This window comes from Brachyistius frenatus, unplaced genomic scaffold (assembly GCF_029030835.1).
Source record: "Brachyistius frenatus isolate BFR_SWC_R1_liver_20210118 unplaced genomic scaffold, ASM2903083v1 Contig_12, whole genome shotgun sequence".
Taxonomy (NCBI): domain Eukaryota; kingdom Metazoa; phylum Chordata; class Actinopteri; family Embiotocidae; genus Brachyistius; species Brachyistius frenatus.
The window spans coordinates 6,380,941-6,399,938 of NW_027210611.1; the positions used below are offsets into that span (position 1 = coordinate 6,380,941).

The following is an 18,998-nucleotide window of genomic DNA, read 5'->3' on the forward strand; positions in this document are numbered from 1 at the left end:
TGGAATGTAAGGTGAATTTGTGCAACAACAAAAACAAGTCAAATTGAATTCCCTCTCCCTGTGTCTCTCAAAGGCCCCATGCAGGAGACGGTGTTTGACTTCTGGAGGATGGTCTGGCAGGAGAACACGGCAGCTATCGTCATGGTGACCAACCTGGTGGAAGTGGGCAGGGTGGGTATCAATTACGTTTCACTCAAACTTCAGATTTCAAATGAGATTACCTTGACCCCAGTCGGCTGACTGCCTGATTGTATCTCGAGGCAAACACAGCTATCTTTTTTTTTTTTTTTTTTTTTTATCTGTTTTTTATTTGTCTTTGAACATCAGCACCCAGATGTTTCTGTGCGTGTGTGTACGCTAACTCAGCGAGGCATGGGGGTCGGGTGCCGCCAGCTCTTTTTCCATCTATCTGATCAGTGAGAAGTGAGGAGAAACTGATTGATGGCCTTCATTACCAGAGAGGCATTCAGGCGACTGACTACTGTTTCATGTGAGCGGCTCCATAAGAGGAGATTAGACTCCGCCGAAGCCACCAGCACCTACCGGACTCCTCCGAGCAGAAATATCTCTTAATGTTGTCCTCATTGGACAAAATGGGGCCGTTATTGAGTGGTGAGAAGAGTTCATAATGTTCAAACTAATGGTAGAGCCTTGACTACAGCATGTGCCCTGGAAGAAAAAAAAAACACAGCCCTGCTTCAGTCCTAATTTGTTCCACTTAACTCACACTATAGTTCCTCCTGGTTAGGTTATAATCAAGGGAAAATGAAGGTCTTAATGCGCAGTGTAATGCTGTGACTGCCAGGGGAATTTCTCTAAGACATTTTTAACACATTCACACCGAAAGCCCCTCAAACACAGGCACACCTTGATTTCGCTGATGTGCATTTTTTGGGGGGGCTTAAATGTAGCAGAGCTGATAATGATTCATGGGCCCATCTCTTGGTACCTCATTAGGCCTTTCCTCTCCAGTAGCTGAGCCCACCCCACCCCACACCTTCTCCGCACCTGCTTAGCTGAGGCGCCGTCCTCGGCGGGCCCCGGCACCCCAAACCGTCTGTTATATGATCCTTGTCCAATGGCGGGCGGGAGGCACAGTCGGTCACAGTGACGGTGGCTCCATAGAGGGCCCCATAAAAATCGCTCCGCCATATCACAGTGGACCATCTGCTCGGCACAGTTGCTGATGAACTCTGGGAAATCCTGGCACACACACAGACGAGCACACACAGCCTCTGTCCCGCCGCTCTCGCGCACGGGGGCGGCGCTCGGCGCACTTTGATGTACGAGAGATTTGGTTTGGAAGTTAGTGTGCTGATGTGTGAGATGAGGTGATGCTCCGCGTGCTTCTTCTCCGTACACTTTATCCATGCGAGCGAATGAGTTCAAGAGACTGTGTACACACGAGAAACGTGCTCAGAAGTCTGCCCGCACAAAAGAGCATCTGTGTCGACGCTGGCATGTTTTAACCCAAAGGCTAATTCCCCCCCCCCCCCCCCAAAAAAAAAAAAACCAGGCGGTTGATTCGGAGTGATCTAATAAGGTAATGGCTTTTGCCTAATTCAATCTGGCTGGAAGCGGACGGTGGATTTGTGATTGTCATCAGGGATTAGTCATCAGGGGTGTCAGGGAGAGGGACCCTCAAAGTCCCCCTCTGTCTCTGTCACTCCACAAACCAAAATCTCATTTCATTCGTAATCAGTGCACAGACGCCAGAAATGAAAATTGAATCTACTGGTGGCTGATGTCGCATTTATCCCTCATCAAAAATTATCATTCTCTGATATACCTCCGTGATCGCAATCTCTATTACCAGCCTTACTCCCCCAGTATCAACAGTTTAATTGAACAGGGGGGGAGGGAGGAGGATAGTGGAGGGGGGGGGGGCACAAGGAGGAGGGGGGCGGGGGTGGGGGTAATTTTGCACTCATATGATACCTAATACAAGTAATATTTCCAGTGGGGTGTTTTAGATTTCTGTTGGGAAATCTGTTTTTAAACAGCTGAGGGTTTATTATTTCATATCATTATTGGATTGTCATTATATCTCCCTCATTCAATTGTAGCACACTATTTTTTTTTGTTGTTTTCGCCCCATTTATCCACACCGGTAGTCAAAATTTTAAGGTGGAGATATCTCAACGCCCTCTTAGTCGCCTGTTCTGTTCTGTTCTGTTTTGTTCTGTTCTGTTCTGTTCCCTGGGTTTGTTCACGGTTCCACCTTTAGACTCTTTTTTTTTCTTCACATTATCGACGTGAGAATGAAAAAGCAATAACGTGCGAATGAACTCTCCATCGATACATAAGATTCCCATTTACAGCAGATCCTTGACCGGGGGCTGAAACTAATATGAAGCAAATCTCATTTCCATTTGAAAGAAATGCTCCAGAAAGTGAAATATCAGGTGGCAAATGGGAGGTGATGTGACAATTATCTTTATTGGAAAAAATTGACAGCCGAGCAACTCGCAGAGATTCAAATCGAAGTGTGTGCAGTGGAATAAAGCCATATGAAAAGTAAAAGCATTGTAATTAGCATGCAGCATATGTGGGGGTGGTATTAAACCCTTGCTTTCGTCACTCGCAGGTGAAGTGCTGTAAGTACTGGCCTGATGACACTGAGATCTACAGGGACATCAAGGTGACGCTGATAGAGACGGAGCTGCTGTCGGAGTATGTCATCAGGACCTTTGCTGTGGAGAAGGTACACTTTTTGACCTTTCTGACACTTTCTAAACTTTTTTATTTATCTCGGAGACAGTCGAAGAGACATATACCTTTTTCTGTTTTAGCTTTTGCTTTCTGTCATACAACTGAGATCCTCTTACATAAGTACTAGACCTCAACCTTCCAAGGCTCCCCAGCAATTCAGCTGAAGGAATAATGGGCGCCGCAGTCATAAGCACGTGGAGAGAGTTGGCTTTGGATAAGCCTCTCAAGTTTCTTTGCTACTGTTACATGTTTGAATTGGTTTTAGATGTTGCTTTTATTAACAGCTCATCAAGGCCATGGCAATACAACTACCAAATGGTTGCTGTAAAAATGAGCAGATTTCCTCTCATTCCATCAGATTGATGCAGAAATATTTGTATGACAAAATGTTTTTTTTTTTTTTTTATAAAGCCTGTTTGTAGGATTTGAACATTATTGCTGTTTGTGCTGTTTGCTTGGCGGATCACTGATGAATTGGCTGAAGGCAACACATAGTTTGTGTCCATTTTAACTAGGTTTTTCACATTTTCTTTTCAACAACTTGTACTCCTCGAATATTATGAAAGACACTGAAATAAAAATAAAATTTGAATTAAAACTCTACACACTTTAAAAAGGAAGTATTTCAGAGAGGATTTAAACAGAAACAGACCATGTAATCAGAGTAATACAGTGCATTTTACCCCCAACACTGTTGGAAGGCAGAAAAGGGTTCTCAATTGAACCTATTGGAACCATATAACTTTTAGGTTTCCCTTAAAACCTGAAAAACATTTAGTTTACATTCACAAGTGTTGCAGTATAGTATGATTTATATATATATATATATATAATCTAGATCTTCAGCTAATGAGGCCATCTAGAAAATTACCTTACTTTCCAACTTACTACATCTGCAGAAGCTGTTTTTGTCATATATTCTACAGTGTCCAGATCGTAGAAGTAACATACAGTGTAAGCATTTGTGACTGGAAGGTCAAAGACGGGACAGAAGTGCTACAGTCGGTAAAGAAATAAGGCAACGCAGGCCTTAAACATGCCGTGTGCTGCTAGAAAAAGGAAACGTTGCTCAACCCTCTTTCCACCGTGTCCATAAAGTGTGTGTTTGTATTCAATTCGACTCCGTGTTTGCTTTGGATGGACCTCTCGCATCGTCTGTACACTTCCTCCCCACGTCCCCGCCGTGTTCTCTGCTGCGCTTTGTGTGTTTAACGTGATGACTCCGTTCCCCAGAGAGGAGCTCACGAGATCCGGGAGATCCGACAGTTTCACTTCACGGGCTGGCCGGACCACGGCGTGCCCTATCACGCCACAGGCCTGCTGGGCTTTATTAGGAGAGTCAAGTCCAAGACCCTGACCAACGCCGGGCCCATGGTGGTTCACTGCAGGTTAGTTTGCACTGGAACTGAGCACTCTGATTCAGGCTGGTGTTTCTACTTTGTCTAAGCAGCCAGTGTGTACTTGTGTTTGTCCCTCATCCGTTGTTTTATACAGTCTGTGGACTGAAAGCCAGCAGAGCAGAGTAGAGCTGTGCATGAATGAATATCATAGCCAATATTTGGGATATATTTCAGTCTAAAGTCAAATCACTTTATCTTCCAAACACTTTTTTCCTTTTAAAGGGTCAGTTCATCAAAATGATTGGGTTTTCATGAAATCCTTTTTTTTTTTTTCTCAAAGAAACAGTCCCTAAGAGTATATTGAGTATCATCTATAGTAACTGGAATAATCTTTCTGGAAAGACGATAGTGTTATTTAACACGTCTAAAACATGTTTAACATGTCTAAAATATAATCTGTCACTGCTGCTTGTGGTGTTGCACACTTTCACCCCCAGTGTATGTCGGCAGAGGGAATAATCAGAGGCAGCAAATATCTTAAATCCAAGACTATTTTTGGGATCCAATTCACACACTTCCATGTTAGAACAATGACTTGCGTAGTGTGCGAATTACGACAAAATGTTTTTATTGAAGCCTCTGGTATCGCAAACATTTGGAATAACCCTGTGCAATAATAGATGTCCTGAGTCTCTCCATAAATGAGACTCTTTATGTGCGTGTTTGTGTGTTCCTCTGCAGCGCCGGTGCCGGTCGAACGGGCTGCTTCATCGTCATCGACATCATGCTGGACATGGCGGAGCGAGAGGGCGTGGTGGACATTTACAACTGCGTGAGGGAGCTGCGCTCACGGAGGGTCAACATGGTCCAGACCGAGGTACGGCAAACCCGGTCGTCACACCGGCTTCACTAGAGCTGCGTCCGTCCCCGGAGACTCATCGGTAGAATATGGAAGAGTTAGAGATGCAGCTTGACAGGCTGCAGCCACCAAAAGTGGATTGGATAGTATTTTGCAAATAATTCCTCTCTGGTGAAAGAAGCACTTCCACAGAAAACATGTATTATTTAAATAAATGATTGTCTGTCATTTATTAGTCATTAATCTGCAGCTTAGGTGATCCAGGAGAGGTTTTTAACCATTTTGACATTTACTGATGATGCTCATTATCTTCTAAATTGCAGTATAATAGTTTTAATTTTTTGCTGTCGTTCACTTGAAAGCACAAGTTCAAGTGTCGCGTTTTTCAAACAGGTTTTTCATGATGTAACTAAACAATCCGAATATTAATTAACCTCTGTTCGATGGCTGTAAAGCAGGTGCCCTACTTGTGTAAGCCGGCTTTAAATACCTTGCGAATGGTGTTTATATTTACAGCAGACATATTTTTAACTGCCAGAGCAGTGGTGGGGGTTTTATCGTCGTCACTCACACCAACTTTTACATTTTTAATGAGCATTTTTCACACAAAAGACATTTATTGAAGTGCACACCCCAACTATTTCCCAGGGTGCTAAGCACAAGTGCCTGGCAACACATGCAGTAATAAAAGGGTTTAGAGGGTTGTAACTGAGAGGATTTAGCTCATATCGATGGCTGAAAAACATCCCTGGCTCATCCTCCAGCTTTATGCTGGCGTGGACAACCGGAGCGACTTTCCTGAACACCGGCCATCTGGAGGTGTCCGTAGTCTCGTTGAATGCATCATTTCACCGTAATTCCCTTTAAATCACAAGCGTCATTGGACTTAATGGGCAAATGTTTCATCGCTGACGTCCGAATTGGGATTTGAGCAACCGGAGACCAAATGTTGTTCACCCTGAGTCACTCTCCTTCAAGTTCAGTGACCTTCAAAGTGTGTGTCTGTGTGCGCGGTTTTCCCCTCGCAGGTGTTCAGGCTCGCTGGCACGGCTCCTCCGCCCGCAGACACACACCATCTCCCCCAACGCGGATTTTAATCTGTCGGCGGAAATGAAACGCCTTGTTGTTGTTTAACGTTCATGAGCTCAGATAACGTCTACCAATCTGCGGGTTCTCGTGCGCGAAGCGTGTCACCGCCGACCCGCTGACCCCGGCCCGGGATTGTCGAACCGCCGGGTCGGCGGTTCACGTCGTGCTTGTAGACTTAACAAATGGCAACACATGTATCTCAATCTGTAAATCAGTGACCCCTGTGCATGTGTGCGGATTTTGGTCCGAAGTGACAAGGAAGTGTCAGCTGGAAATGTCACTTCAGAAGAGATTTGCATCAAGCTTGAAGCTGTGTCACCGTGTCCGCTGCTTGACTGACTGATGGGAGGAGGACGAGGACGAGGAGGAAATGTGTTTAGATTTCCTGTTTCCGACCTGCGTGGCATCGAGTGCAGCCTTTTTTTGTCTTTGAGACATCAACCTTGTGCGTGCGTTGGTCATGTCAACAATCATGACAAAATCATAACCCGGCGAAGATCACGGAGGTTTAAATGGATCATTAAAAAAAAAATAGAAAAGTTCAAGTAATACTCTCTGCAAGGCCTCTAAATAATTGAAGGTTTTGAAAATTTTAAGGGAAAATTAAATCAGCTATGTAACCAAAAAAAATGCAAAAATATGTAATGTAACCTTTGAACATGGACAATGACAAATATTACTCATTGAAATTGCCTTGAGGGTGAAGAATAATCATGCAACGGTAATGGAAAGGTCATCGAATTCTTCTGGCAAAAACATACAGGAGGCTCGTGTATTTCTGTGGCTGATAAAAATACCACTCATATCTGGTGTTTTCAGAGTCTTAGAAGTCTGATGGATCCGCAATGAGGATGCTGTTTTTTTCAGGAGCAGTATGTCTTCATCCACGATGTCATTTTGGAGGCATGTCTATGTGGCGACACCATCATCCCCGCCAGTCAGCTGCGCTCCGTCTACTACGACATGAACCGCCTGGACCCGCAGACCAACTCCAGCCCCATTAAAGAGGAGTTCAGGGTGAGGAGCTTATTAGCATAATCAAAAAGATCATGCAAACAGTGTATGCAAATCCCATAATGAAGCATTATCTCAAGTGCGGGATCAGTTCTAAATTACGGTAAACATGTTGTCCCTTGATGAGTGCCCCCCCCCCCCCCTCTGGGCGAATCAGTGGCAAATATATCACCTTGCATTAATGTGTAATAGCAGCACCCCTCCTTGGACCAATCAGTGTTACACGAGACACATCGTCCCCCTAAGTTTCATCACAGTCACATCAGGGGAGTCGGAGCTATCGCTAATGTAACTTATTAAAGAATTGCATTGTTAATTACCATTTTGGGATATAATTAGCACACTCTCGAGACCCGAGTGCCTCGCTTCCTGCGTGGAATTGACAGCATGTAATTCTGCGTTTCGACTCGACAGACTCTGAACATGGTGACTCCCACGCTGCGGGTGGAGGACTGCAGCATCGCCCTGCTGCCCAGGAACCACGAGAAGAACCGCTGCATGGACGTCCTGCCTCCGGACCGCTGCCTCCCCTTCCTGATCACCATCGACGGCGAGAGCTCCAATTACATCAACGCCGCCCTCATGGATGTAAGTGTCAAACATTTCGGACCTTAAGCTTCCAGTTGCAACTTAGATATTCTCGCTAATTGCATCGCTATAATTTTAAAGTGACACGGAGTCACGAGCCTTTCCCACATGTTGCTTTTCTGGTCAGACACGCTGATATCAAGGCAGGGATTTTGTATTTATGAGTTAATAGAAGGCTGTCACGGGTGACGTTGGTATTTCAGTCTATTTTTTAATGGACCTCTTTATGTAACATTGTTCACGTTTTAAGTACTCCTTCCTGACTACCAATGCTCAAAAGAGAAGACATGAGACAAACAAAACAAAACTGTCAATTATAAGTTATTGTTCCAGTAAGTGGACTTAATGTGCAATAAGAGTTAAAAGTAGTGTAGAGGATGTTAAATGTTAAGGTTTTTTTTTAGATTTAATTTAATCAATTGGTTCAAAATGAAAGCTCACCAAGCAACATGGTGCCAATACATTTTACAATTACAAAGAATACACAGTCCAGGATAAGCGATTGAAATAATGTAAGTTAAATTAAGACTACCGCATTAAAACAACATTGGTGGTGTACAAATGTATGTCAGCATTTAGACCTAAAGAGTGACTTGAAAGAAGACTACGTGTTGGCGTCCCTGATCTCCTCCAGCAGGTCTTTCCGAAACTGAGGGGCCCGAACAGAAAACGCCCGGTAACCTTTAGTATTAAGATTTGTTCGAGGTATAGCCAGGATTTAGGATTGAAGGACTTACTTGAGACTTCAGCAGAGAATTCCTCTGACAGACTTAAGACTTAGAATTTTCCCCAAGTACATTAAAAACGCCTCTGTATTGTCGTCACATCTAATTGTCTGATTGCAGTTTGAGTAGAAATCTCCTAATATCTGAGATACACTAAAGGACAAGACAATATACCCCCCCCCCCCCCAAAAAAAAAAAAAATGCAATGTGTAGCAATTCTGAGGTGTTAAATTTTACCCCGAACAGAGAACACCTTGACAAGGCCACCTGTTCATTGATGGACTTTTTGGCTCTTGCTCGGATCGAGCAGTTGACCTTTTCAGGTAGAGGATTGCCTCAGTCACCACTGGACTACCTCTGGGAGCCAGAAACCACATTAAAAGTGCAGTGCCCTGATATAATCCCTCCAGACATGAACTCTCCATTAGATAACAACTCTCCGCGGGAGGCGGGTCAAAGGATGGAGGTCGTTTCAGAAATGGTTTATTCTCGGTAAATTGACAGAGTTACAAACTATAAAATATGCACGAGGTTCTATCCCGTGCCGTGATTTCAACTCTTTTCTTTTTTTTTCCTTCCCTCCTCCAGAGTTACAAGCAGCCGTCTGCATTCATAGTGACGCAGCACCCGCTGCCGAACACGGTGAAGGACTTCTGGAGATTGGTGCTGGACTACCACTGCACGTCCATAGTCATGCTCAACGATGTTGACCCGGCCCAGGTAAACCCGACCTGATACGTGCGCTCAGACACGCAAACAACACAGAAATAATCCTCGAGGGATATTTCGAGGATCTCCCTCGCAAGCAGACATCACATGAAGCAGCTCCTTTCATCAGAAGTCTGTATCTAATAACAAAAGCACAGTGTGGGAATTGGATTCAGAGAGAGATTGCTTTTTGTTTTTCTTCTAGCATGAACCCATGGAAAAAAAAAACCCAGGGATGTACCAGCATTAGAAAAACCTATATGTACACAGAATATGTTTGAAATGAGGTAGATGCTGCAGAGTGGAAGAGGACTTGCCATGAAAGTAGACGGAGAGACGGGCCCTGTGGAAGAGACTCTCCAGATTTCTCAGCCCGAGGCTCTGTCATAACACCCGGGGATCAAAGCCTGGAGCCAGGCTGCTCTCCCCATCCAAATCCCCTTTCCCTCGGTGACTGACTGGATGGATAGAAAAAGGGCCTTTTCATTCAATATTCTCACTGTAGCCAGCCTGTCAGCCCAGCCAAGAAAGCAGCACACAGGTGGGGAAATGGAGGGGGGGAGGGGGGAGTGAAGGTTTACCATCTTCTCCATCAACATCTTTGTTTTTTGCATCTGTTGAATTTGTCAAGTTTTGACGGGCTCTCAAAGGAAACTAGAAAGTGGTGCTTAAGCTGCCACACGGACCGCATATGTATTTGTGCTTTTGTGTTTTTGGAGAAAAGGAAGTGTATCCATCCGTATTTCGGTTATTCAGGCCTGTTATTTGCATTCTTCTGAAGTAGAAGGTCGTTTTTTTTTGTTTTGTTTTTCTCGCTTTGTTTGTTCGCGACTCTTCGACTCTGCATGAAGGTATGTCTGTCAGCGGAGAATCTGTCCATCTGTGTGTACACTTCCTCGAGTCTGGTTTAGAGCCGTGAGGCCGGCGGTTGCTTCACAGGTGCGTGTTCTTAACTGGGCTTTCTCTCCTGAGGAGCAGAAATACGAGAGATTTCACTGCTCTTATGAGGCTGAGCGAGGGGTTTACGTCTCTGCACACTTTCAGTACAGGTGCCAGAACAGTCAGGAACAAAATCAATAACGGTTTCTTAATACTTTTATTAGGTTCAACGGTTTATTATTGTTATTGTACATGAATCTATTGATTGAATTTTGATTAGCTGACTGAACGTACACTGTAAAGTTGTGCAAAGCCCAAGGTTAACTTTTTGAAATACCTTGCTTTGTCCTATTTTGGTATTATCAGACCCAAATTCACTGTATGAATATAATGTATTATTGTGTGCAATCGTTGCATCTTAAAGGTCGTAGACAAGTTGCAACCTTTAGCCAATCGGTATTGACCACCATGTGACGTATGTTGCGTGGCGATACCATAGATAGTATATAAAAGTGGATGTAGCTTCAGGGTCTGAAAAATAAGGGCCGACGTGGAAGTGCCTTAAGCTGCGATACCACGGGGTGCCACTAGAGGTCGGCTCCAAAAAGCCTCTGTCTCCATCGACTCCCATTCAACTAGTCTAATAAAATTCTAAGCCAATAAAACAAATTTCCATGAGTTATTTAACTTCTGTTAGCTAAAGTCGTTCCTTCTTATTAGTATTCTGGCCATCCATCTGCAAATAATCCTGTCATTAATTTGAAAATAAGATTCAAAAAGCAGTATTTTTGGGGGGCGTGTCTGTTTGATTGACAGGCCTGTGCTGCAGTCAGGGTTACGTCCATCGGTAGCCGAGATGTAGTATCGTCAGATTTCCATCCAGATCGAGTCAGATCCTCTGCTCGATATTTGCTTGTGTTGCTAAAACTGTTATTATTGCTTCATGGAGCTCGAGCACATTCACCGTTGCTGGAACTGCATTTCTAAACAAACATTTGTCTTTAACTTCGTCAAACCCCGCTGGTCAGTGATTGGTCTAACCTTCACATTTGCTGAGCGAACCTTTATCCAAACAGGGTTTCCAAGACTATAATCAGAGTGAAAACTGAAGCAGTGACCAACAGGCAGGTGGAGCCAGACTGGCTTTGTCCAACCAACACTGCAAAAGTGAAAAATATTCAATTTGCAATTGCGTTTGATAGAGGAAAAAAACAGCCAATGGGATCATTTCTGAGGTATTTGGTTTGATGAATGACTGATTCTGTGATTCCCAACCAGCAATAAGCAATGAATAAATGTTTCAAATGGAGAGCGAGCAGGTGAAGCGGGTAGCTAAAAACAATGGATAAATGAATGAACATCAAGCTTCTGACACTACTAGAATACAAACATCTAAACAGACTCAAACATCAACAGTTCAGTTGAATGAAAAAATATTGTAAGAATCTCGTCTTGTGTTTATCTGGTCGGGCTGTCGGGTTGTCCCAAAAAAGGATGGGAACAATTCAAATATAATAATTCAAAAATGTTGGCAGTGACGTATCTATCCATCGACCAATCTTTCGATAAACTTCTATTACAGTTTTCTTCATGGAGATGAGTCACAGATTATCCCTCTGCCTGAAATATTAGTAAAAAAAAATAAATAAAAAAAAAAAGCAGCTTTTTAGAACCAAAGAATGTGTGGGGTTTGTTTTTCTGAGGGAAAGAATTAGTCGATGTTTTATCTGTTTGATGTGTGGAACAAAGGGTCAGTTGATCAGGAGAAAGCGCTCAAACTTCGAGCACATCTGTTTTTTAGTGTATCAAAACTATATTTCAGCTTCTTTATTAAACGATCTGCGGTAAAAGAACTGTTGAAGAAAGCACTTCACATCCAATGAAGTCCCCTTGTGTCTCGCTGCCTTGCAACGTGCGTGTCGGGAGTCAAAATAAGAGTCAGTGGCTTCAGTCAGTGTAGTTTGGATCTGAAACTAATGAATCATCTTCTGTTTTCTTTTGTGTGTTTTTCGTTGTTTTGTCTCCGTGTGTGTGTGTGTGTGTGTGTGTGTGTGTGTGTGTGTGTGTGTGTGTGTGTGTGTGTGTGTGTGTGTGTGTGTGTGTGTGTGTGCGTGTGTGCGCGCGTGTGTGTGTGTGTGCGTGCGCACATGCCTGTTTTGTTTAGCTGTGTCCACAGTACTGGCCAGAAAACGGAGTCCACCGCCACGGACCCATCCAGGTGGAGTTCGTCTCTGCCGACCTGGAGGAGGACATCATCAGCAGAATATTTCGGATATACAACGCAGCTCGGGTACGGCGACACGGCGGTGTCCTTTTTTTGTGACCAAAAAAAAAGATTTTTTTTTTTTTTTTTTGAGGAAAAAGTGATGAAATCGTGATCAGGCTGCCGTGCAGTTTTTCTGCTCTGCTGCCCTTTTGCTGTAACTTTTGAAACTTGTTTGTCTTCCCTGCGGAGATCACAACAGCCAATTTATTCTGTGACTGCACACCTCACACGTCCCACTCATGCGCCGGCCTGTCCGTTCAAGCTGTGCAGAGGCAGAGTCATTCTGCTCTTTAACGATGCCTCTGCACCAGTGACTGGACCACAAGTCGGTCTTTTCGACATCTTCACGAATGTTCACGCGTAGTTAGAAAAGGTAGAAAAATAAACGGAGTTTCTCATCAATCAACACTTTCTGAATAGAATGTGAATTTGTCTCAGGGGGGTTTTTTCACACACAAAAAAAAAACACATTTTCTCATTTACGAGTGATATTCAGCCAATGCACAATACACAATTCATCTTTTGAAAGATGATTCCCATGTTTAATGATCAGTGGCTCCTAACCTGGGAGGTCAGGACCCCTCAAAGTGTTCACGAGATGAATCTAAGGGGTCAAACGGTGATTAATGGGATAAGAGGGAATTATTATTAGACATATTTCTTGTAGTTATTTAAAACAACCTGTTCTTTCTTGCTAAATACCGGCTACTTTTACCCTTTTTCATCATTCTCATAAAACAGCTGAAATCAAAGCGTCCTTTGTTGTCACTGCTCACAAGCCACAGACATATCGAACCTGTGATAAGGAGTCACATTTCAAGCCAAAACGGTCTCCCTATGCCTTAAATCAGTGGTCCCCAACCATTTTTAAGTGAAGTGATATTTACCAGTGACCCAGAGTACCAGATCCAGGCCAAGTGTTTTTTTCTTGTTAGATTAATTCATTTGAATAATTTTAAGAGCCCAAAAGGGATTCATTTCTCCTGTATTTCACACACAAAATAGCGCAACTGGGAGAAAAAGTCCCCCTAAATTTCTATAAGTAGAATGTGTTTTTCTTTGGCATCCATTTAATCATCCTGTGGCCCTTGAGATTTATCCTCATGGGGCGGGTGGGGGGGTCACAGACGGCCCCCACTGTTCCAGATAATCCACAGACCACACTGTTTTTATTGAAGCTACTTTTTTTTTAAATAAAGAAATGGTCTTTGTGAAAACTGTTGACAGCATATGTAGCAGGTTTTGAAATCTGGTATTTGAGCGACGTGAGCACACGGGCCAAATTCACGTTAAAAACCCAAAATATCTGCACGGCTCGACACCACGACAGCTGTGTGTGTGTGTGTGTGTGTGTGTGTGTGTGTGTGTGTGTGTGTGTGTGTGTGTGTGTGTGTGTGTGTGTGTGTGTGTGTGTGTGTGTGTGTGTGTGTGTGTGTGTGTGTGTGTGTGTGTTTTTTTGGGTGCACTGACCCTTTAACTTTGAGCTCCCAGATATCACTGCACAGACAGGGTCCTGACCAACGCTGACATCACTTGCGGTCACCTGCGTAAGCTCTTTCTCTCAACAGTCTGCCAATAATCACTCCTCATACAGTATGAGCGCGCTGTAGCATCCTCCGGCCGGCGGAGGCACCAGCAGCAGTAGGATCTAATCACACATGATCACTGACAAGTGTTATTGATCAATATGTCCGAGTGTGATTTAGAGTGTCTGTATTGCAGATCGCTTCACTATCTGTCTGCATCGGCCCATCGACCTGTCGTATCTGCACCTTCGTCTCTTTCAGTGACTCATCGGGTCCCTTCATTCGTCCATACCCAGCCTCACCGAGGCTTAGCTTCACGCTGCATCTTTACAGCCTGATTGCACCTTCGTGCAGCAGCGATTAACCTCAACCCATATGCGTGTTAACCTGGGATAACCGGTATGTCCTCGTCCTTGTCCTCGTCCCCCCCCCCCCCCCACTCCCCCCACCTACCCCCATGCAGCCTCAGGACGGCTACCGGATGGTGCAGCAGTTCCAGTTCCTGGGCTGGCCCATGTACAGAGACACGCCCATGTCCAAGCGCTCCTTCCTCAAGCTCATCCGACAGGTGGACAAGTGGCAGGAGGAGTACGACGGGGGAGAGGGACGCACTGTGGTCCACTGCCTGTAAGGTTCCTCAGCAGCAACTTAATCCCACGCTGCCATTAAAAATGAAACATCTCCACCTACTGACTAAAAACTGTTATTGCACAAAAAAATACAAAAAAAAAACCTCAGCTTTATTGTGAAAACCAGCTTTCCTTTATATAACTTTTTACCATTTTCTTGATGCTCGACTTTTCCATCACACCTGCAGGAACGGAGGCGGCCGCAGCGGGACGTTCTGCGCCATCAGCATCGTGTGCGAGATGCTTCAACACCAGCGATCTGTGGATGTTTTCCACGCTGTCAAAACACTGAGGAACAATAAACCCAACATGGTGGACCTACTGGTGAGGAAAATAGTGGCAGCTGAACACTTTCTCTCAACTCGTAAAACATCGTTTATTCAGTTTATATATACTTTATAAATCTTTGTCAGATTGTTTTAAGTTCCTCGCGGCACAACATCGTATCCGAACAGATACACCCAACAGTTCAGCTCACTTCCGTGTTTGAGAAATCAAAGGTCAACGTACGATGGTCCAAACGGAGGCAGCGGAGACTGAAATATACTGACTTTTAGTTTTTTAGTTTGATTCCCTTTGTATTATTTGACTTAGCCTTGATTAGGAAAGAAACTTTGCGGTTCTTGTACAAATTAAGCTGAAAATGTGATTAAACCATTCGCAAGTTGTCCAAAAAAAAAAATCCAGTTCCACTGGTACAATTTTGAAGACAGAATAAAAGAGTTGAGGCAACATAGAAAAATCATAAATGAAGAAAACTACAAATTAACTGATAATTATTTAAGCACTTTCTGCAAGTGGTAGAGAGAGCAGTACACTTTGCGTCTGCTTATTACAAGTTTTAAGAAGTAGAACCGAGTGGTTGTGAAATTCCTTCGCTGCACAGTGATGTATGTGGAGATTGTAGTTGCGTGATGATATATATATATTTATATCTGTGATGTGTCCTCCTGAGTGACAAGCAAACCTGATTAAGGCGTTTCCACCTGTTTCACTTGTACTTAATTATCAATTCGTATTAATCTCGTCCAGAGCCGAGTGCATTTGCTGTAAGCTCCGCCTTTTTTTTTTTTTAATAGTAAAGTGTAAAATCACCACGCAGCACTTTCCTGATACAACCCAAAGAATACAAAGACTAGAGCACACAGTGAGTAAAATAATAAAAGGTAAAGTAGCGTACAAATGCATGGAGAGCAAAATAAGAGAGCGGAGGAGATGTGTTCAGCGCATCATTAGAGGTCCCCCGAGCAACCTCGGCCTGGAGCAGCATCGCCACGGTTCAGGTTCACCTGAGCCAGCTCTGACTATAAGATTTATAAAACATAAATGTCTCGCTCTGATGTTGAGTCAAAGTGTTGAATGGCTGGATTTGAAGCAAAAGCAGAACCTTTTTTTTTTTACTCCCAGATTGCCCAACTTTACTTTGCGACTCCGGGTGATTTCATCATTTGTAACTTTGGTAAAAATGTGAATCTGACAAAGTGAAAGCACGATATTAACCGACAGTGAGAGGACCTAATTCTCTGCGTCCCAGTCCCTCGTAAAACGATGGTTTTGAGACCTTCATTATTTCAATTGAAATTGCCTTGCTGTCCTAAATTAATTTGTGACCTCCAGACTTCGGGTTGACAGTTTTCCTGCGGGGACAACAGGAGCCGTGCTGCTCGTCGTGCCCTCCTAGACCAGCATGACCGGGTCACGTCCCTCACATCTCTCTCACGTTTCTGTCTGTTTCTTCTCGTCTCCCAGGACCAGTACAAGTTTTGCTACGAAGTGGCGCTGGAGTACTTGAACTCTGGGTAACTCGGAGCTCCCGTGCACCCGCCAGAAATGAAACATTTGGGACATTACGGACGACTGCAGCTCACATTTGTGCATTAAGCTACGAGTGTGTTACCGACCCAGCGGATGCGAGGTACACACACAACCATACATGCAGCTCCTTTGACTGGCTCTCCTCCTCCTCCTCCTCCTTCTCCTTCTTCTTCTTTGGTTGTAGACGGGAAAGGTAGCCAAGTTGTACAGTGTTAAATATCACAGCCCATTTCTGTCGGCGCCGGCTGAGGAAGGAGCACAGTGAGTTTATTTTTTTCCCCCTCTGCAGCGAGTCTCCTCCTCTCTGGATCCCTCTTTCTCTCTGTCTCTATCTCTCTCAGCTGCCTGTAGTCCCGTGGTTGTTGCCTTGATCCTCATTGGACGACGAGCATTAAATGCTCTCCAGTTTTTCCATGGAATGCGATATACTGTACATAATGTAACGTGTCCATTTGACTCTCTCTGATTTCTGTTCTGCTCAGCTCATTATTAAAAGTCATTAAATGCAGGTGCTCAAAGCCTAAATGTTACTAAATGTCCTGTAAATTTATGACTTCTTAGATGACTATTGCTTCATACTGTATGTTGGGGACAGCTGGCTCGGTCTACATTTGCTTACCTTAATTCCTGTACAGGGATCCAAAGCTTTATTTGCACTTCCATTGATCTCTTGTTGTGCATAATGTACATATTTCTGTAGATTATTTATTCACGGTATGTACTTTTTTTGTGATTCGCAGTAAGTGACAATCATATGTTCTATAGGTTTGGGTTATTGACTGTATTGTGTGCTGGGTTTTTTCTTATCTTTTTTTTTCTGTTTTTTGGTCATCTTGTATGACGGAGTAATTCCATTGTAAAGAAAACAAGATATTATATAAATGTATCTACAATATAAACTGTGGATTCTCTATTTGTGCCTCGTCTCTGCATGGAGCCGGGAAACGTGACATTAGGGCGACATCTGCGGGAGAGATGAGGAACTTCTACGGGTACCACAGGATTCACATGACATGAATTTGTTTTAACATTACAATGGTGATTTGTCTAGTAATAGATTTTTTTTTTTTTTTAAAGCATAATTATAAAATGTATTTGAAATGCCCTTAAAGGCAAGGCTGTAATAATACTGGAGCCTGATTGTTCAACACCAGTAAAGTGTCTAATAAAAACTATCAAACTGTAAATTTATCTTAGATTTTAGCAAAGAGTTCATAATTAACAAGTTGATTATTATATTAACAGGCAGAAGTCCCAAAAATGCATTTATTCTCTTACACTTTGAAACAAAACAACATTTTTATCTGGCAATCTTGATAATATGCTATATCAAATCAAAATAAGGAATATTTAAAGAAAAGTCCCTTTTAAACTACAAATCAGGGGTGCTAAACCAACCTTTATTCCATTTACTTTTTTTTTTTTAATCAAAATAACTGCTGTAAATTCATGATATTTATGAAGTTTACCAGAATTTTAGGTGTTTTCTGTTTACTGATCACTTTTGCCTAATAATGATCTTGAAAATTGTGTTTGCTCATCTACAAAAAGGTGGACTATACTTAACTTCAGTGTTTGCAAGGATTTTCAGTTTATTATTCACACCCAGCGTAAACCAAAGCTGTCTGGGACAACAGTGTCGCCCCTTCATGAATGTTTTGATGAAACTGTTTCCGACCATTTCGGAGGATTTCGCTTACGGTCCTGTTGAATTTTATTGCATTTTAAATGAGGTGTTGCTGTTATTTAGCCCATCCTCATTGATGTAAATGATGTTGACTAAATAACAAACACCTTGTCAACGCATTCGCTTAATGTAATTCATCACGGCAAACCTGAGACACCAGCTCCATTTCTCATGGTCATCATTCAGTTTTGAAAAGGTTCAAGATGTTTTGATTTAAGTGGATGTTTTGAGAGTCTAGTACGCAGTTCATAAGGACACATACTGTGAAGGTGCTCCTTATAATGGAAAAAAAAATAAGAATAATAAGCAATTTAACCTTGAAGAAATGTCTGCTTCTTTTCATGCAGTCCATCGGCACACTCCTTTTCAAAAAGTTCTTAACATTTTTCATGCTAAGTGTGTCATGACTTTGAGAAGTTAAGATCCAAATCAAAGCCTCAGTTCCTTACAATTAATTTAATCTCAAAACGTAATGTGACCCGCCGAGCTTTTAGTCTTGGCACCGACTGATGAGCCAGAACAGACCTGAGCTTCTTTTCACAGTTAAATCAAAGATTGACCTATAAATAGTTTGTCAAGGACTCGTACCAGCACAGTAAACAAACTTAAATCATGTTGATTAGTAAATTGGCTCCTCGACTTTACTGTTAAATGCAGAGAACTGGCTTGTTTGAAGTAAATGGATAATGGACATAATGTTTAGCCTTGCCATGTTTTTAGACCGATTGTATGAAGTTAAAATGAGCGTGGGTTTGGGTTTGATTTCTTTGGTATCCAGTGGTGCAAGTTTTGAATTATTTCCTGTAAAAACGTGTATAATTAATGCTTTATTCTAAAATGTAACTGGGGCAAATCTGATATCAGTAAAATCTGGTGTTTCTTGGACTGACGTGCAGGTTTGTGCCTTCAGAGCTTTTCTCCCTCTAGTGGTCACCATGAGTAACTTCCCTGAACCTTCTCTCTAACGCATGCAATGTGTGGTCTAAGGGAAGCAATTGATTGTGACATGAAACATTTAACATGAGTAATATCTCTTACACTGACACATGTGACCATTTTATTGAGGTTGTGTAAATTCAAAAAGTTTAACAGCTCAGCAAGTGAAGTCCTTGTAATATTAAATTAAAAAAAGATCTGATAGTGTCTTCTCCTGCAGAGTTG

The 18,998-nt window shown here is 42.9% G+C and overlaps 1 protein-coding gene across 4 annotated transcripts in view; it reads left to right on the plus strand.

Moving 5' to 3' along the window:
• Positions 1-18,720, plus strand: part of LOC138617436 (receptor-type tyrosine-protein phosphatase mu-like) — a 160,025-nt gene extending 141,305 nt beyond the window's left edge. For 2 of the 4 annotated variants that reach the window (XM_069692471.1, XM_069692474.1), the window contains 11 exons: positions 74-171; positions 2,588-2,704; positions 3,946-4,100; positions 4,794-4,929; positions 6,868-7,017; positions 7,429-7,602; positions 8,916-9,047; positions 12,079-12,204; positions 14,170-14,333; positions 14,524-14,659; positions 16,085-18,720. In XM_069692471.1, the coding sequence (XP_069548572.1) occupies positions 74-171; positions 2,588-2,704; positions 3,946-4,100; positions 4,794-4,929; positions 6,868-7,017; positions 7,429-7,602; positions 8,916-9,047; positions 12,079-12,204; positions 14,170-14,333; positions 14,524-14,659; positions 16,085-16,138 (1,442 nt within the window). In that variant the 3' untranslated portion in view covers positions 16,139-18,720. The remainder of the gene's footprint in view (positions 1-73; positions 172-2,587; positions 2,705-3,945; positions 4,101-4,793; positions 4,930-6,867; positions 7,018-7,428; positions 7,603-8,915; positions 9,048-12,078; positions 12,205-14,169; positions 14,334-14,523; positions 14,660-16,084) is intronic. The other 2 variants (XM_069692473.1, XM_069692472.1) reach the window with 2 other exon arrangements.
• The last annotated feature ends 278 nt before the right edge of the window (positions 18,721-18,998 follow it).